At 42.9% G+C, this 18990-nt stretch overlaps 1 protein-coding gene across 4 annotated transcripts in view; it reads left to right on the top strand.

The window, feature by feature from the left end:
• MICALL2 (MICAL like 2) overlaps window positions 1-18990 on the top strand; it is a 162676-nt gene that overhangs the window by 115237 nt on the left and 28449 nt on the right. For all 4 annotated transcript variants that reach the window (XM_069209900.1, XM_069209903.1, XM_069209901.1 and 1 more), the window contains exons 10-11: window positions 12777-12932; window positions 18285-18349. In XM_069209900.1, the coding sequence (XP_069066001.1) occupies window positions 12777-12932; window positions 18285-18349 (221 nt within the window). The remainder of the gene's footprint in view (window positions 1-12776; window positions 12933-18284; window positions 18350-18990) is intronic.

Raw genomic sequence — 18990 nt, 5'->3', positions numbered from 1 at the left:
CCGAGCCCTTTTCTAACTACTAGAGCGTCTCGCAAGCGAAACACATGCGCAAGCGCATGCGACGCAGGCTCGACCCTAAAAAGTGATCAGTCAAGGTTTAATACCAGCTAGCCACATATGTACTGATTGCTCCACCCTAAATATATTTCAAGGATTGAAATTGATATATTCATATGCCAACTTGGAACATAACAAAGATCACCCATCTTGCAGGTGCCAATGTGGAAATTGTGAGTATTATTTTATATTTAACTTATCATGTTTAGTGGGTTTTAAGAGGAAGTGGGTTAATATGCAACATACCGTTCTAATGTGCAATCAGCAGTCTTGGCAAAGTCCTCCACTCCTGGCAGCAGGCACAAAAAGACAGAGCTTTCATGGCAAGTAATTAACAATCTTTCTATACAGTTTATCTTGTTTTCAAAAAAATTCATGATGAATGGCCTTAGGTTCACTCTTGTGAACCAGACAAGCTCACAGGGGGTGCTGTAATTTGTTCATTTGGGAACATGCTGGATAAGAGCTTAAGGATTCCAAAGGTTTGTTTTCAGAATGATTATGGTTAAGACAAAAGGGGACATTTTTAAAGTGATCACCAATTTTCAGAGTTGTCCCCTAGTCAAAGTCCCTTTGGCTCTGCTCTGGAAATCATTGTGGCAACTGGAACCTTTTCTGTTGTATTCTTTATTGTTGGAGCCAGTGTCCAGTCAAGAAGATGCCATCTAAGTTTCTGTCCTGTAAGGAAACTCCTGGATTGGAGAAATAAGCACACATGTATTGAACCAAAAAAGAAACAGAAAAGTCTCCATTTTTGTTGTATCTGATCATTTTAATCCCAAAGGGAAGGAACCAATTTCCATCCATTAGAACTGGTGATATAGAAGCTCTATGCCAATCTTGCAGATTTATCATTATCCAAATTTTCCTCACAATGTGGTAATCATCTGGCTGCACCCTCATTTTGTGCCAGATTCCCAATGGACTAAAAATTAATAGAGTGACCCTTTATCCTTCTGAGAGCTTGGATATATTCCCAGTAGTGATAATTTCTAAGTCAGTTCAATTTTATTTGAGCTGTTGTGAGTTATAATCATGAATATACATGTATATAATAACTAAGTATAAACTATTAATAGTCATGCTTTGAAATATTCTTCCACATTTTCCTAAATAGTTATATTTTATTTTTGAGTAATACAATATGCTAGATAATTAATCAGTCCAGCCAAATGTTCCCACAGAATCACATTGATTTAAAATGAGTACCCCTGTGTGAGGAAGCACCCCTTTTACATGGTTTGCCCCCCACGTTTTGCCTAGAACATGATGTGGTCTTGAACTGTAAGTGCACTGGGCCCCTGCTAAACAGGTCCCAGGGCTAAATCTCTTTCCCTAAAACTGTACTGTGATTGTCAACTTTGGCCACCCTTGTAGGTCCCTTGTAAATGGTGCCCCTGATACCTAGGGCATGGGTTCTGGATAGGGCCCCCCCCCCCCCCCCCAAGAGCTGCAGCATCAATTGTGCCACTCTGAGGGGCCCAACACCAGCCTTATGCAGACTGTCATTGCAGGCTGCATGACAAGGTGTCCCCAAAATTGTAAACACAGCGTGGCACTCAGCCTGGGTGCAATGTCCACTAACTCTGCATGCAATATAGATAGGTCACCTTTCCTGCAGGCTTTATGGCCCTAAGGCAAGGTGCACTATATTACATTACATGTGAGGGCATATGTGCATGAGCAAATATTCCCCTACTATGTCTTTGTGAGTTCTTAGACATAGTAAGAGTACAGGGAAGCCACATAGTAAGTCCATGTGCTGGACACTGGTCACTACGAGTTCCCCAGCTACATGATGGCCTCTGTGAACCCTGGGTTGTTTGGTATCAAACAACTCAGCATACTAAATCCTCACTGGTGTCAGTGTTGGATTTATTATAAAATGTACCCAGAGGGCACCTTAGGGGTGCCCCTGGCAAACCTAGCAGCCCTAGCGTGGTTGCTGACTGGTTGTAGCCAGCCTGCCACCACCAGGCAGGATTCTGGGACCAGAAGACAAAGCCTTTACTGGGCGGAGTTCCTCCCCAAGGCACAAACTTTCAAAGTCTATACCGCCTTTGAAATGTGACCCCAGCCTCTGCTGCTACCAGCAGAAGGCAGCCCCCTGGTTCAGCCCCACCGTTAGGGAGGAAACCGGCAGGAAAACTAGAAAGAATGGGAGGAGTGGACACCCTCAGCCAGCACCACTCCTCCGGTGTGGCAGGCGAGGTGACCCCTCCATTTCATTTTCTTCCATCTTAGATGGAAGGAAAAATGGCCATTTAGGGTGAAGGCTGTGTCCCCCTCTCAAAGGTGGGGGACATATAGTGGGTGTAGCCACCCTAAGGTAGGAGACCCACTGGCCACTACCAGGTACTCCACCTAATGCCGGCTAAATACAGTATTAAGGTGGCAAAACCCTGACCAGAACCTCAGATTACTGACAACCTAAGAAGAGCCGGACACCACAGAAGTCACACCACAGAGAAGACTGAAGACACCAGCTGACTTGGCCCCAGCTCTACTGGCCTGTCTGCAGCCTTTGCAGAGCCTGCACCAACAGACGACTTGTCCTGCAGCCCTGTGACCTCCAAAGCCCTGGGAGAACTTCCTGCTTTCAATGAAGAACAAGATCTCCTATGGACAGTGGACCTGTCCAAAAGAAACCAACTTTAAAGAAGAAGAAGTCTTCCTAAGGAACAGCAAAACCGCCTCTGGAACTACCTCTGGAGCTAATGCCTGAACCCTGTCGGAGTCCTCAATCCAAAGCCTCCCCTTGACTGTAACCGGCAAGCTGTTTCCGACGCCTCAAGATACCCCTGCACCTGGAGCCCCTGGGCCTTGGGGAGCAGGACCGTTGGTGTCCCTATGACCCATGGCATCTCTATTTACCTTGGCAGCTGTGGGTTGCCTTCACACTGCCTCCTGGCCGGAGCCTGCAGCCTGTTTCTGAAACCGGTCTCCTCCATTGGATAACATTGGGCTCCAGACGCTTTGTTGGCAGTCTGCACCCAGCCACTCCTGTGCCCCTGAGGGTATAAGTTTGGTGCTGCCTTGTAGCCGCCCTTGTACTTACCTCAACTCCAGGAGATCGACCCCTGACCCTGCTCAGCCTACCTGGGAGCAGCACATCTTCAGTTACCCTACAGGCGCCTGACGCTTTATTGGCACTCTGAACCTGGCCGCCCCTGTGCCCTTGAGGGTGTAAGTTTGGTTCTGCATTGTGGCCCCCTCTGCTTACCTCGACCCCCGGAGACCAACCTCTGACTCTGCTTGAACTCACCTGTGAACAATGCATCTTCGTGCACCCCCAGTCTCCATTGGTTAACATTGGGTACCGACTCTGAATTCGACCTCTGCACCTGGCCGCCCCTGTGCCTCTGTGGGTGCACTCTTGGTGCTGATTTGAACCTTGCCTAGTGTTGACCTCAAACCCCGAAGTCTGGATTTGTAAGTCATTTACTTACCTGCAAAACTTTATTCTTGTTTTCCTCCCACAGGATAACATTGAAGTACCTGGAAATTGCACTGTGTTGATTTTTGAAACTGAAAACTATTTTTAATTCAAAAACTGTTCTCGGTCTTAAAAATTATATAAATATCCATGTTATTTTTGTAAATTGGACTTGAGTTATTCTTTTGAGTGTGTCTTCATTTATTGATACTGAGAGTATAACAAATGCTTAGCATGTATCCTAGACAAGCCTAACTGCTTACCCACACTACCACAAAAAGAAAGCATTGGGTTGTGTATTTTTGCCTCTTGATACCAAGGTGGAGCTGTCTGGACTCTCTGCACAGTGCAGGTCACTTTTGCTCACTGGATAGAGAGCTAGCATCCTACACCCTCTGTATTACTTGTATTTGCGCAAGATGGTCATTAGAATCAATCTAAGATGGGCTGCTTGTATATTCTTCAAAAAACGTGGAGCCCCTGTGTAAAGGAAATTTGATAAGCTTCATACATGAAACATTTTGAAACCGCTTGTGGTGTGGGTTGAGGCTGTAAGAAGTACTAAGCAATAGTTTTTAGTTTGATTTCCAGCAGGTTGCCTTTCAAGAAACAATTTCCACTATTACCACATTGGCTGCTATCTTGTATTTCCACATTTTACCTTAATAAATAATATAGTTCAAGAAAAGACTAGCAGTCATACTGCTGCAATCAGAATCAAAACCTTGAAATTATTCATGTACATTCAATGGTGACGTGTGACCGCATTATGGTATTCTCTCCAGCAATCATATTGCCTTTGCGCATTAATTCTGGCTAGAGGTGAATTCAAGCCTAAACAAGCCGCGCTCTGCTTGAACTTTACCAGCCTTAGTTCCACAATATTTGGAATTTGTTCAAAGTGTTGACCACAAGTGAGGGACGACGTATCATCTCAAAGAGTAGCAATATGAGATCTCACCATGGAGCCATGTGATCTGCCTTCATACACAGGACTCGATGGATCTAGTCTTTTGGGTTAAACAACCTTGGAACTAAGGTGTGATATTCCTTACAGACTGTTGTTGGAACTAATATTGGAAACTGCATGTTTATGAGTGGTCACATTTTTGTATTACATATTAGGAACTGATTTGGATTCTGCTACTTGGGGACTTTGTGTGGATACTTAGTAAATGGGCACACTGCTCCTTATGGGGTAAGACAATGGTTGTTATTGAATGCGCATTGGGCAAGTACAAATTTATTTCCCATAGTTTTATGGAGCAATTCATTTCTAGCAATCTGACGCCTCATTTCTCCATCCTGGTTATACTGCAGATGAAGCCAAAATGCACATGTACTCGAGTCAAAACAAATGTATTTTTACAAAATATGTTGACGGTCCAGAAGGTGGGTGTGGTATAGCGTCAAAGGTGTTTTGTTGCTTTGATGGTGTTTCAAGATGGTTCCAAGTTCCTAAATATTATCATTGTGAATACCCTGACGCGATCACGTACATGTAGGGACACGCTTCTGTCCTCGTTTGTGGAAGGATTAGGACACTGCATGCTCATGTGTTCCTGGAAAGCAGTCTTTGTGTGAGACCTCGACCAAGGAGCCAGAGACCCATCTTCTCTCAGTTAAAAGTTGCTAATGCTAATGCATGATTCACAGAAATGAGACCTCAGCCTGATGCAAGAGTTTTGAACAAAAGTTTGTAGTTCAAGCCGTTGTCTGTGCTGTTTTCATTCGACTCAAGGTTGTTCATTTGTTTAAAATGCACATTCTGAAGAGCTAGATTAGTGTAAATAGGTATTAAAAATATTGTGAGGCTAAAAATTGCAAATGGTCCACAAGTCTATGGTAGCAGTAAAGCTCTGTTCGACGAGATTAATGTTTAACAGCTAGGAATAGTAATAAAATTCACAAGCTTTGCGTTGTTTGTTATGAACCATTAGGTGGACGATAATTAATTTATGTAAATGAAAGGTAGCGCATAATGCTTTTTGTGGGTAATTTGTGAAAGATATTTTCAGGGTTCAGTTTGATCCTATGCGAAAAAGAAGTGTTTTCAATACCTGTTGAGCAATACTATGGAACTCTAGTACAAGAGATGGGAAGGAGACTTATAACCGTGATAATAGTAGTATTCAAGGAATCCCCATACAAGAGCTGTGACGAGAACTAATGTGAATAATAAGTGTAATAAGAGGATGTGTGATAATGATATTCTAAGTTTTAGTAAGTAAATAATAAATCCAGAACTTGTAAAGCTTGGCAAATCTCCTGAGAGGGTCTAAAGGTGCTGTTCAGGCACGGGGAAGTTAAGTGATTTGCCCAGAATCACAGGATGTTGAGCCAACGCAGAGACTCGAACCTGGTTCCCCCAGCTCCGAAGTCGCCAGCTCAGGCCTTTACGCCACAAGTGATTGCGAGAATCTTGCCAACAGCGGCCAGCAACCAGGATCAAGCATTGGCCTGGGTTCTGGGTGGCTTGGCTGATAACACAAAATAAATGACTTTTTTGCAAAGCCAGTTAAGCTGTGCAGGATTGCTTTGAGTTGTCATTATAGTGCGGAAATCCATATTTCACAGGTACCAATGAAAGATTATCCAGATTTCACAGGGACCCTTGTCATATTTTCCATATTGCGCAAAATGGGTCTTTATGTTATCCAGAAACTCATATACTATATAGCTGTATGAATATATAAATATTTAAATAAGTTAGTATAGTATATTTACATCACTGTCCGTATAGGAGTGACCTTTTTCTTTATCTTTTAGAACTTTGGTTTTGTATAGCAGAACATTCCTAAATTTGCAACCACATTGACCTAATCCTCGAATGCTTAACCCATGTTAATTCCCCTGGGGAAATATCTGCTGCAGCTGTACAGCTGTTTCCAATAATTGAGAGATGGATGCAGCACATGGATGCAGAATTTTTACTCATGTCCTCTTGCACACAGCCATGCACAGCTGGGCTGGGTGGAATTGTGGTTGATGCAACCGCTGCACTCAAGTTGCAGCTTTGGTGAGATATCAGTGAGGCCTTTAATTACGTCATTTGAGATGCCATTAATGATGTCACGTGTGAAGTCATGAGAAGCATACGGAGGGGGCAAGAGTTATAGTTTATGCAGCTAAATATAACTGATGATTTTCATTGATTTTTATGGTGTGCACCTATAGTTTTTTAATTAGTATTTGTGGGAGTTTTATAATGTAACCTTAATTTAACACGAGCAAAGGTAGCTATAATAGATGTGTGTGTGTGTATATATATATATATATATATATATATATATATATATATATATATATATATATATGTGTGTGTGTTTGTGTGTGTGTATATATGTATATAGTTTTTTTTTCACAAAAAAAACAAAGGTTACAGGGATGTTATAGTGAGGGCTACATTTTATATAGAAATTCAGCAGTTACAGTTCTACTCATATTAAGAAACTATAAATCATGGCCTAAAGTTACTTAATGGCACAAGGTACAGTTTCTTCAGATAGGTATAACTATAAGTATAACTATAACTACTGAATTTCTTTTTTTTTTTTTTTAACGTAAAGTAATGTATAATTACCATACATTATTACAAATACCGCCACGCAGGGCCTTTGGCCATGCACGGCCGGAGTTTGGTATGCAAGTGGTGTATGTTTTTTTTTCACATTGGCCTACAGATCTGCGGATCCATCACGATTTTACACTGGGGGTCAGGCTGAGTTCTGCGGTAGATCTACGGATCAGCCCCAAAAATGTATTTAGGCAATATTTTGCCCAGAGTGGGTCCCTCAGAGACCCCTACATGTTTCCTAAGGGGTTAGTATACCTCTAGCCTGATCCCTTGTGTGATTTCTTTTTTTAATTCATAATTTCTCCTCGGTCCCCAGTTGAGAAAGAAAATGGAGGCTGCAACTTTCCTTTCAGGTTGTGACCAGCCAATTAGGGCCTTGCTTTTGGGTTCGGACACGCGGATCCCACACGCCTCCCTAGATATCAATACTTTTTTCCTTTAATAACTCTGAAACTACTGAACAGATTTGCACCAAATTAAAAATAAGGGCTCTTTCTGGACAAAGATCTAGCTTTCTGCCAAATTTGGCGTAATTTTGTTCAGGGGTTTGGGCTATAGCCGTGTCCAAAAATTGCAAAATCCCCATGGACATTGCATGGGGAAAAATTATTATGGAAACCACCCTTTTTCTTGGCTCCCGGTTGATGAATCACCCCTAAACTTTGCATTCATCACCAAAAGTGAGTGGCAAACTAGTTTAAAAATGTTGTGAAGATTCGTCAAGTGGCACCAAAGTTATTAGAAAAACAAGAAATGCTTTGTCTATAGGAAAAGGTCTTCCTAACTATAACTGCAACTAGTTATAGTGAGGATCGGGTTTACATAGGAAGTGGATTTTTTGGTTTGGTAATAACTTTGGTGCCTTTTGACCAATCTTTTGAAAACTTTCCAAAAAAAAAGATTCATCTGCCTCTACCCCTTCCTGGAAAGTTTCAGTGTGATCTGGCAAGCTGGGCCTGAGAAAAAGGTGGGTCCCAAAATGTGTTTTCTTCTTGCAGTCTTCCATAAGAAAATTGAACAGTGATCAGCAAAAACTGCTAAATGGAATTAAATCAAATCAAATCATTAACATTTATAAAGCGCGCTACTCACCCGTGCGGGTCTCAAGGCGCTAGGGGGGAAGGGGGTTACTGCTGCTCGAAGAGCCAGGTCTTGAGGAGTCTCCGGAATGCGAGTGGTCCTGGGTGGTCCTGAGGCTGGTGGGGAGGGTGTTCCAGGTCTTGGCTGCCAGGTAGGAGAAAGACCTCCCACCCGCCGTGGAGCGGCGGATGCGAGGGACGGCAGCGAGCGCGAGGCCGGTGGAACGGAGGAGACGGGTGGGGGCGTAGAAGCTGAGGTGTCGGTTGAGGTATTCAGGTCCCTTGTCGTGGAGGGCTTTGTGTGCGTGGGTGAGAAGTCGGAAGGTGATCCTTTTGCTGACTGGGAGCCAATGCAGGTGTCTCAGGTGTGCGGAGATGTGGCTGTTGCGGGGTACATCGAGGATGAGGCGGGCGGAGGCGTTTTTAATACGTTGCAGACGTTTTTGGAGTTTTGCGGTGGTCCCAGCATAAAGGGTGTTGCCGTAGTCCAAACGGCTAGTGACTAGGGCGTGGGTCACGGTTTTTCTGGTGTCGGTGGGGATCCAGCGGAAGATCTTGCGGAGCATGCGGAGGGTGAGGAAGCAGGAGGAGGACACGGCGTTGACTTGTTTGGTCATGGTGAGAAGAGGGTCCAAGATGAAGCCGAGGTTGCGGGCGTGGTCTGAGGGGGTCGGTGCGGTGCCAAGGGCCGTGGGCCACCAGGAGTCGTCCCATGCGGTCGGGGTGTTGCCGAGGATGAGGACTTCCGTTTTGTCTGAGTTCAGTTTTAGACGGCTGAGCCTCATCCAATTTGCGACGTCCTTCATGCCGTCTTGTAGGTTGGTCTTAGCGCTGGCGGGGTCCTTGGTGAGGGAAAGTATAAGTTGAGTGTCGTCAGCGTAGGAGGTGATGATGATGTTGTGCTTGCGTACGATGTCGGCGAGGGGGCTCATGTAGACAAATACACCAAATATGTCAGAAAGCTAGATCTTTACCCATACAGCGTGTGTTTTGTGATTTGGTGTAAATTGGTTTTGCAGTTTGAGAAAATAAGGTTCAAAATGTATGTACATATAGAGATGCTGTAGCTCAGGGACAGATCAAAAAATAAGATCAGATTGGTTGACTGGGATTAACAAAGTTTTTTGGCATCCTGAGTCCCTATGTCCTGGAAAATAATTAAAAAGACATATAGAGGGAACCAAAAGCACACTCTGTTATTTTTAGCAGTGCTGTGATAGTGCCGCAGATCTGTGGTACCATTTGAAAAAAAGAGGATGGGCTATGTGTGGTGTACCCAGACCCGAATGGTCAGCACTTCTTATTTTCATAAGAATATTGCTGTGGGGCACCAGCATGGCCCTTCTCTTTTTAAGCTTGCATGGGGCCGAACACGTTGTATTTATTGGGGAGGGGTTTGTGTGTTTTGTGAAGTCCCAGTCTTCCCCGGGGCGCCACCAACATGGTACAGAAGTGTTGTGGGGGCTGTACGGAGCAAAGCAGCTTCTCAGGATTTTTGTTAGATTGAACTAGAAGTCTCCAGGGCCATTAAATGCTTGACCTCAGAATAGCTAACCATTATTTTTAAGTCAGTCTGAGCTGGAACTGCAGCTGAAGTGCTGGAAGTCTAGTGGCTGGTTCTGTGGTTAAATTCTGTGGCCTGAATAGTGTTAAAGAAAGGCGTATACTCACATTCAAGTAGTTTTGAATAAAAATGCGTTATTCTAAATATTTTGGAGAAAATAATTACTATGCACTGCCTGGTGTGTATTTATAAGGATTGCTTTGAAATGTGACTATTGATAAATTATTGTGGTGGTGTTTTGACAAAGTCAATAGGTCTGCTTCATACTGGTTGATGTGCTGACTCCTTGCTAAAGCTAATAGGCCAGATTGTTATATTTGGGTGTTCTGACTCTTTGTGAAAGCCAGTAGGTCTGCCTTACTTAAACTGTCATCTCTTTATATTGTTACTTTGTTAAACAACTGTAAAAAACAAATGGTAAAGTGATGTTATAGTTAGGTCTGGCATTAACATCTTATTTTACATTTTAAAAACTCAGAAATTCCCTGAAAAAACAAAGTGTAAAGTAACATTCTAGTTGGGTGAAAATGTCAGTTAGAATATAACATTTTAAACTTTAAAAAACACTGAAATGTATCAGTTATAGTTAACTGGAGTAACTATAACTCAAGCCCTTGTCATGTACTTTTTATGAGGCCACTAATTACAGCAGTTTCGTCATATTCTTTGTCATCACTGATAATATCACTTTTCACAACTGAAATGACATCATTGATACTAACACCATGCATGGCGGGTATCCTGTGGGCCTCCTGCGGGATCACAGCACCACGCCCTCTTTTATTTTTTTATTTGAACCTGGGTGGGGCGGGATCCTTTTTCGACCACCTTCTCTTGGTCCAGTGCGTCAGAGATCCACTACTCTTCTGCCTTGTATGTTTTTTGTTTATTTTTAATTTTCAAGACATAGGGACAGCCACAGCATTTTCTTCCATGTTGTGGCCAGCCCGTCAGATTGCTCACTCCAGCTGGACTGTCAGTCCTGCAGGAGTGAGTCTGCCAACACAAAGAAAAGCACTAGTGAGCTATCAGATCACTGCAATTTTTCCAATTTGTGGTCCCGTGGAACTGCCGTGAAAGTCTTGCTGGATCAAGTGTCTTATATGTATAATTTTTTTAACTTTATTTCTCATAAAATACTGAACAGCTTTACACCAAGTCACAAAAAGTATGCTTTTGGGTAGAGATCAGCTTTCTCCCAAATGTGGTGTAATTCTGTTCAGCCATTTTCTCTGTACTGTCTAATTTTTTATATAGAAAGTTCATGGAGATAAAGGAAAAAAATAAGGCTTGGGGTCCACCCTTTTTCTCGGCCCCTTCTGTGTGGGTCACTCTGAAGCTTTTCAGGAAGGAGATCCGGTGGATGAACAAAGTAACTTGTGCCTTTCTCAACTAGTAAGGATTGGAGCTAGATCAAATAAAAATATTATTAGCTACACTTTTCATTACATTTTTTTAAACAAAAAATATAAATCAAAGCTGAAAAGTAATGTAAAAGAAACATTTTTGAACACAATGTTTTTTTTTCCCACAACATTTTATTGAATTTTTGACAATAATCTGTGGCCTTGTGGGTTGCCAAATAAACACAGAATGATAATGTCAGCATACCCATAAGCAGTAACAAGAAGCTGCATGTCTGACACCATGTCCCCCCGCCCCCTCTCCACAAATGTGACATGACGCATTAGCTTGAACATTGGTTGTCCATCTTCCCACCCCCGCCTCATACATTGGAATTTTTTAATTGATTCCCGATCTCATGGAGCAGCCAGGGTCTAGCACAACTCCTCTAAAGTCTGCGCAACTCGGCTAAATCTTGGGGTGCTTCTGCCGAAATCCCCTCGCCTGGTACACCGCAACCTCAAGACCCATGCAGTGATCCATCCCCGTTTTCCAGGTTTTGAGGGAACGGGGGGCCTCGGCCTTCCATGCCCAGCTATATTCCGCTTTGCCAAGGTCAACCCCAAAAACAAGAGTAGTTGTTTATATTTATTGCCCCCAAGACCATCTATAACCTGTAGAAGGACCACTTTTGGGTCCAGCAGGATTAACCAGGATAGGACTTCCCCTGCACAAAATGTGACTCTGCGCCACAACCGGTCCAACACTGTGCAGCTCCACACTGTATGTAGGAATGTACCTTCTTCTGTGTGGCAGCGAAGGCAAGAGGGGGCAGTTGCCCCCATACAACACAGGTGGTGCCATGTGTAGTACGCCCCCTGGAGATATTTGACTGGCATTAGTCAGAGGCGGGAAGATATAGCAGCCTCCCAGGGCACCGGAGCCTCAGTCCAATCCTTGTTCCCTAGGGATCCAATATCCCCCTACCACAACCCTCTGAGAGTGAGAAATGTGTCTGGGCGGTAGAGATGAGAGACAGATCTACTTTTGCTATTTTGTGGCAGCCAAGATCACCCAACAGGATTTTACCCTCCGATGGATTGAATTCAGGTGGATCAGGTAGATTTGCTGTATGAGAGGTCAGTGCATGACGAGTTGCAAATAGTGATAAAATTCGCTGTGGTGAAACTGATATTCCATCTGCATTTCTTTGAAAGATTTCAGGACCGTACCATGCATTACATCCCCTAGAGTGGATCTCCTAATGATGTCCTACTTGCGAAAGCCCCACAGCTGGGTCACCTTCTGCGTCATGTCCACTCCATCAGCCTTGCCCATCAACCCATCCAACTAAGGGATTGTTTCCATAGATTCAGGACCGCTTGAGTCACCGGTGGGAGACCATTGACACCACCACCGCCATTTAAATTGCCCATTTCTCAACCACCAATCGTTGATAATCAACAGGTGCCATGCAGCGTAGTAAGAGCGCATGTCTGCTACAGCATGTCACAGGTGTGATGGTTGTGGCTGTGCTGAAGGGTGTTTTCAGATGAACTTGCCAAACATAATTTAAAGACCTGAGAAACGCATCATTTTTGTTGGGTAATTAATAGTAAATCAGGGATTGGACTCAAATGAGCATGCTGTACAGTTCATGATGTGGTTCATGGAGTATTTGTAATAGCTAACAGTTCTGTCGGTTTGATTTGTTTGTAGTTCCATCTGTTTCTCCAAATCGAATGAAGAAACGCTTGGTTCCCCCAGAGGACTTAATCAAAGGCCTGCCTCGTTCAGAACAGAAATGGGACATTCCTGCTATCCCTGCTGAGAAGTACGATGACTCCAACCAGAACAAGCGAGCTTCCAGTCAAGGTGGGTTGCCCTCTTTAGTATGAACTTGCACTTTGCAATGTGAATATTTGCATGTATCAAGACTCATTCAAAAGTCTCCTCTATGTAGTGAAAAATAGCTATGTATTTTGCCTTAGCTCCGTTCTTATATCTACGTTCTCTTTGAAATTTTAGAACATTTATTTATTTTTAGAATTGCAAGCTACAATGGAAACTCTTTATTTAGCTATGACAAAAAGTAGTACAGGTACAACCTGTAAAAATCAAATATGCAGCAATTTTTAAGAACCATTAATTTCCATTTTCATGAAGAAACATGCTGAGCAGAGGCTAGCTAGTTGAGAACTTGTTACTCACCCCATTCATTGTGATGACCTCTCCATGAACAATACACTTGTATTTAAAGAAAGATGGCCCTGTGGCCTGCCATGATCTACACGGGTAGCAGCCTTGGTACTTTCAGGTCTATCTCTTCTAAAGCCAGCATGATTGTAAGATTTAACATGTCTAGTGCATAGTAAATGCTAAGCTGCACAGTGGATAGGAAAATCCATGCAGGTTTGGGGTCAGGATTGGGCTGCTGTCAGGGCTGGTCCAGCTGAGAGACGTTTAGTCCGCCTAGCCTTAAACATAGCTGACACAGATAGCTAAAATCTTTTTTCATGCAGATGTCTACATGATTTACTTCAAAGTACTGTACTAGAATCTAAAATGTTAAAATATTTCCTGAGTTTACGTCACCATTGCCTCTAATATCTATGGATTTTAATCAGTGTTTTTGGAAAATGTTTTAACGACAATCATGTGGGCCCATTTGAATAACAAAATTGGTTCTTGGAGTGGTTGAGAATCTGGACTCCCCACTAACTAAGTTTGGATAGGTTGGACATACAGGCTAAGCTAGCTAACTGGCTGCAAAATGGCACAGGTGTTCATACAATTGCTGATGTATTTTTAGCTTCCAGTCTGAGGCCCTCATTACGAGTGTGGCGGTCTTACGACTGCCACACTCGCTATGTGACTGCCACATTACGACCGTGGCAGCTCCAACCGCCAGCACCACCAGGTTGCCGACAGTTGACAGCCTGGTGGTCTCAGCGGTCGTAATCTGCCAGGGCAGCGCTGCTCTAGATTACGAGTCCCCTTTCCGCCAGCCTTTGCATGGCGGTCGGACCGCCATGCAAATGCTGGTAGAAAGGGGGAAGTACAGGGGCCCCCATGGACAACCCCATTGCGCTTTTCACTGCCCAAATTAGGGGCAGTGAAAAGCGCGATGAGTGCTGTCGCACCAACGCACCACAACTTTACCGCCGGCTCGATTAGAAGCCGGCGTCAATGTTGTGGTGAGTTCCCCACTGGGTCGGCGGGTGGAAACGCTGTTTCCACTTGCCGGCGGAAAATTCGTAATAGGGCCCACAGAGGGAGAGCTGCATAGGCAATCATCCCAACTCTGGACTTTGGCGGGCGGCCTATGCTGTGGCCAAAGTCGTAAAGAGCCCCTAAATATCTCAGGATTCTGTACTAGTCTAGTCATTGGCCTTGCTCAAGAGTATGATGTCAGGAGTGTCCATTTTCCGTCAACTGAAATTCTGGTTTTGTGAAATGAAGTGCAGCAGAGGGCTTAAGTAATAGTTGAAATACAGAAAGTGCAACATGCACGGTTGAGGATGGATGGGATTGGTGATGAAGAGAGACCCATCATCAGCCTGAAAGAGCTTCTGGGGGACCATTAACTGGATAGGTGCAGCTTCTGATATTTGAATCCCCTCTACTGAATATCCCCTAAACCCAAGCACATTAATGCCCTACAGAGGGAGATTGATCGTTCCTAAGCAGGCAGATCAAGATTTGCAGAACTCATATGAGTCTAGTAATTGTTCAGGTCATGATTTTGAGTCACCCCTTTATAAATCATTTTGGTTACACTTCATCTCCTCGAAAAAGAAATGACCACAGATTGCATCAACATGACACCTTATGTTAGTCATTGAGGTGTAAAAACGTGATTTGACATGACTAAATAATGTTAATTATAAAATAGCCCTTTTGTGCCATAGTTCTTTAATATCAGTTTTCCAAATGTGGACTGTCTTCATGCAGAGCAATAAATACTACGGTACTAGATAGCGAAACGGGCTATGACTCGTGCAAGGCAAAACCGTGAGTGGGTCATGATGCCCCCTCCCTTCCCTCAAGAATGGTATAAATACTGTATCACACTCTGAACATCAGCAAAATTGATGGAATTTTTTCATATATACCTGTTTTAAGAAATAGTATTCAAATAAAACAAGGGTTCAACTGTGTGCCATAAGCTGAAATTGCATTGAAGTTGCCTCTGACGAGTAGGAGAGTTATTTCCATGTGCAGTACCAGTTTCTGTGGAGTGTGGAAATAAACTGGAATTTGACCTTTGCACTGTATTTATGAATGTGACTGAATTAACTTGTACAGATGTTCCATACCATGACCCACTAGGCCTGGGGCCAAAATCGTTTTTTACTCACATTTTGCCACAAATTCACAGATAATCTTAAAAAAAAAAAAAAAAAAACTAGGGGTGTGTCTTGTTTCTTGGTAAGATTGTTTTTAAGGGGGTGGGTGTTGGTGCAGATAGTTTTTTAAGAGTGGGGGAATCATGGCTCCCTCCCCATCACTCAGTGAGGTCCTGGGGGACCCCATCCCCTGGGCCGAAGTAAAATATGAAAGGGGAGGGGGCACCCTTCCCTCGCCATGCACTGCCATTTATCTTGCATATTATGTCCCTCATAACATCTTCTATGACATTAATACATTTCACCCCAACATTTGCAATTTTAAGTATTGATGAGAAAAACTGTATGACTGAGGCACAAGTTGTAGTTACCAGTGCTAATTATAACTGGTGAATTTCAGTGGTTTTGTAAGTTTACAACGTTACATTGTTGCTGAAATTCTCACCTAACTATAACATCACTTTAACCTTTGTTTTTGTCAGTGAAAAAAAAACATATTTATTTATGTGTGTTTATGTATGTCTGTTTAATGCTTTCATAGAGTGGTCTCTTCTCATCAACACGGCACCCCTGGGTGCATCACAATAAGAGCTTAGTTCTGGAATGTTCCTCACTACAAAGAGTGGTACTTCAGTCAAACCCTTTGTGGTCCTTTCTTGTGTTTTGTGTTGTGAAAACATAATCCGAAGCTATAATTCTTAGGAAGGGCTGATGTGTGAGACTGCATAACAACCACATGTTACCAGACGATGGCTCTCTGGCATATTACGAAAAAGGAATCTGCAGTTTCCAAGGAACGACCTTTTTGCATAGCATCTGAGTCTTGTTTAAAGTTGCGCTTCACAAATTAAAATTCAACTTTTTCATGCTCTGATTTGTTTCTTTTATACCTTGGCTTTTTAAAGTTTGCCTGCGCTGCCTCTTAATGCTGCCAGCAAATAGTTGTGACTCGCTTAAATAGGCAGCATATGTGACATATGTGTGTATTTTTGTCGAAAAAGCAATGCTCATGTATTATCATAACATGCAGCAAGAGAACTGTTTCACAATACAATATTTAATACCGATGAATTATAGATGCAATAAGCACATTTATAATATATGTTTTAGGGGGGGTTGTACATTTGTAGATGCCTTGTCAGACACTCCACTGTAGGTTGAACACTGGTCTGGAGAAAATAACATGACTTCTTCCATAGCTTCTAGTTGCTGCTTCATCTACTATAGAAGTATTGTGCCCAAATGGGACCAAGTCCTTTAGATCACTTTTGGCCAGCCCTGGATTTTTTGCCACCATCAGCGTTGTTTGTAGGGATTGTAGTTATGTTTTTCCTCAGTATAATAATGACCCTCCAAGTCCATAATCCTGTTAAACATAAAAAGCACTGGACTGACGGATGACGCCGCATTAGTAGGTAGTAATTTATAAGGTCCCACACAGGATTTTTCATGCCTCTGCTTCTCTTCTTTCTCAGCACCAGTGCCTATTGCTTTCCCAGTACTAATACTCCTTGCTGCTCTCAGTGTCTACACAAGGCTTAGAAAGAGAGTTTGATCCGCTTTCAATCCCACAGTCTGCTGGCAGGATTGAGTCGGTGGGCTGCATATGGAGGCTTCCCATTGCAAGAGCGTATGGCCTGTGGAGGATTGATGGGGTCTACAAAAAGAGGGCAGGTTTGGCAACCGTGAACGTTTATTGACTTGCGTAGAAGGGCCCTGTCAGTCATTGTTACAATAGATGTGATAATGGTAACAACAAGCTCTGATGACATGCAAATGTGGAGACAATTTGGACCATACATCAGCATGATACAAACACCTGCATTGGTCGAGAATATTCCTGATCTTTCCAGAATGTAGAAAATACATTTAGCGTGTACAGCCGCCCACCGACTTCCAGTACTCACCCTTCCTTTGCCTTGGGTGCTGTTCAAAACTACCCAAGTCAGATTTGAGATGCCCGCATGAAAAGAGATGTTCACTATGGCCATAGCAATAGATGCAATATCCCTGCAACAGTACAAAGGTGGTGGTATTCACAATCCTGATCTGTTTAAACAAACTTTATTTTTGCAGCATTCACAAGCTCAGTGCATCAGTAGTTTTTAACTAATTTGTATTTAAATTTGAAATGGCAGTACGATGACTCACTTGGTTGTGCATCCACCGCTAAGATCTGTGGGTAGTTTAAATCCTTTCAGGACTGACTGGTTCTGAAATGTCTCCTTCGTATTTAGAGTACCTTTGCCAGGCCTTCAACCTCCTAATCATATTCAACTTGACTATTGCCTTTTGACTACTCTTTGGAAGGATGCAGTATATGCGTTTTGGCATAAAAATAAGGTAGTTTAACAAAAATAAAATATATATATATATATTTGTAGTCCTCAGTGACCTACAGTGACCTATTCTCGCTCCCAGTTGGGGGAAAAAGCCCCACTGCTCTCCTAGGCAGAGTTTTAGAAGTAGGAGAAAATCAGGATTCAGTTGGGAGTCCAAACCATTGGTTTGGGAAACTCCTTGCATTTGCAGATTAGCGGCCGTATGTGTTTTTTCATAAGCTCAGATATTGGTAAGTGGCCTAAAACAAAGGTTGCCTAGGCTTATTTGTGTGGCAGCATCATTGATGGTGTTGGTATATGTGAGTAGGAGCAGTCGACACAACACATGGATTTGAAACAATGACTCGTGCGGTGATGTGCAACTGGCACATGCTCTAATCTTCCCAGGGTGTGGCATGGTTGTTATATTTTAGTACTTTGTTGAGGTTTTTGGACTTGAGACACTGCACCCAGAACTATTTTGCTTTTTAGTAAGCTTGTAAATATATGTGTTCTTACTGTGATTTACCCATTATTATTGTCCTTTTTTTTTTCAGGGAAATACACCAATCCAAAAAGGGCACAGGAACCAACTTTAAATGATACAAAGTCTCCTGTGAAGGTACGACAGTCATTTCAGTTCTATTGACTTTCATTCCCAACATGATGTGAGTTAATGTACAATTATATATGGCATGCATGAGAACGTCCACAGGTGGACGAGAAAGCTTCTTTAAGGGAATAAGTGCAGCATTGTGGCTAATAGGGACACATTTCCACAGAACGATCTGTTGCTGTAAAATGTGCTCCAAAATCATTGACGCCTCAGTCACTGAGTGGTGAGTAATGATCGTGCAGAATGCCGGGCGGGTGACCAATTCTTGTCCCACCACTTAATATGACTAATTCAGTTTTGCTCACAGGAATGTCTGGAAGTAGACAGTCTTCTTCTCTTGCCTCCAATTGTTTGATCTGGAAAGGATGATAACCACTTAGTATGGCTTCAGGCCACCCTAAAGACAATGTAGGAAAGAGCTGCTACCTGTTAAAAATGGGCAACAGATTCTGACAAGCAACTGGAAATTTGACATTCTAGCCTTATGGAAGAAATACTCAAGAAATATGTTTACTTGTTAGGCAGTGACTGCGGCCAATACCGCTGGTGCAAATGCAGGTAGATTTATCTGTGTATTTTATAAATGTATTCGCTTTAACTAAAAGTATCACCTTCCACAAGGTTACCTTTTTTGTTTAAGTGACTAA

Source organism: Pleurodeles waltl, chromosome 10 (assembly GCF_031143425.1).
Source record: "Pleurodeles waltl isolate 20211129_DDA chromosome 10, aPleWal1.hap1.20221129, whole genome shotgun sequence".
NCBI lineage: Eukaryota > Metazoa > Chordata > Amphibia > Caudata > Salamandridae > Pleurodeles > Pleurodeles waltl.
The sequence above is the reverse complement of the archived record's forward strand: the minus strand, read 5'-3'. Positions and strand labels throughout refer to the sequence as shown.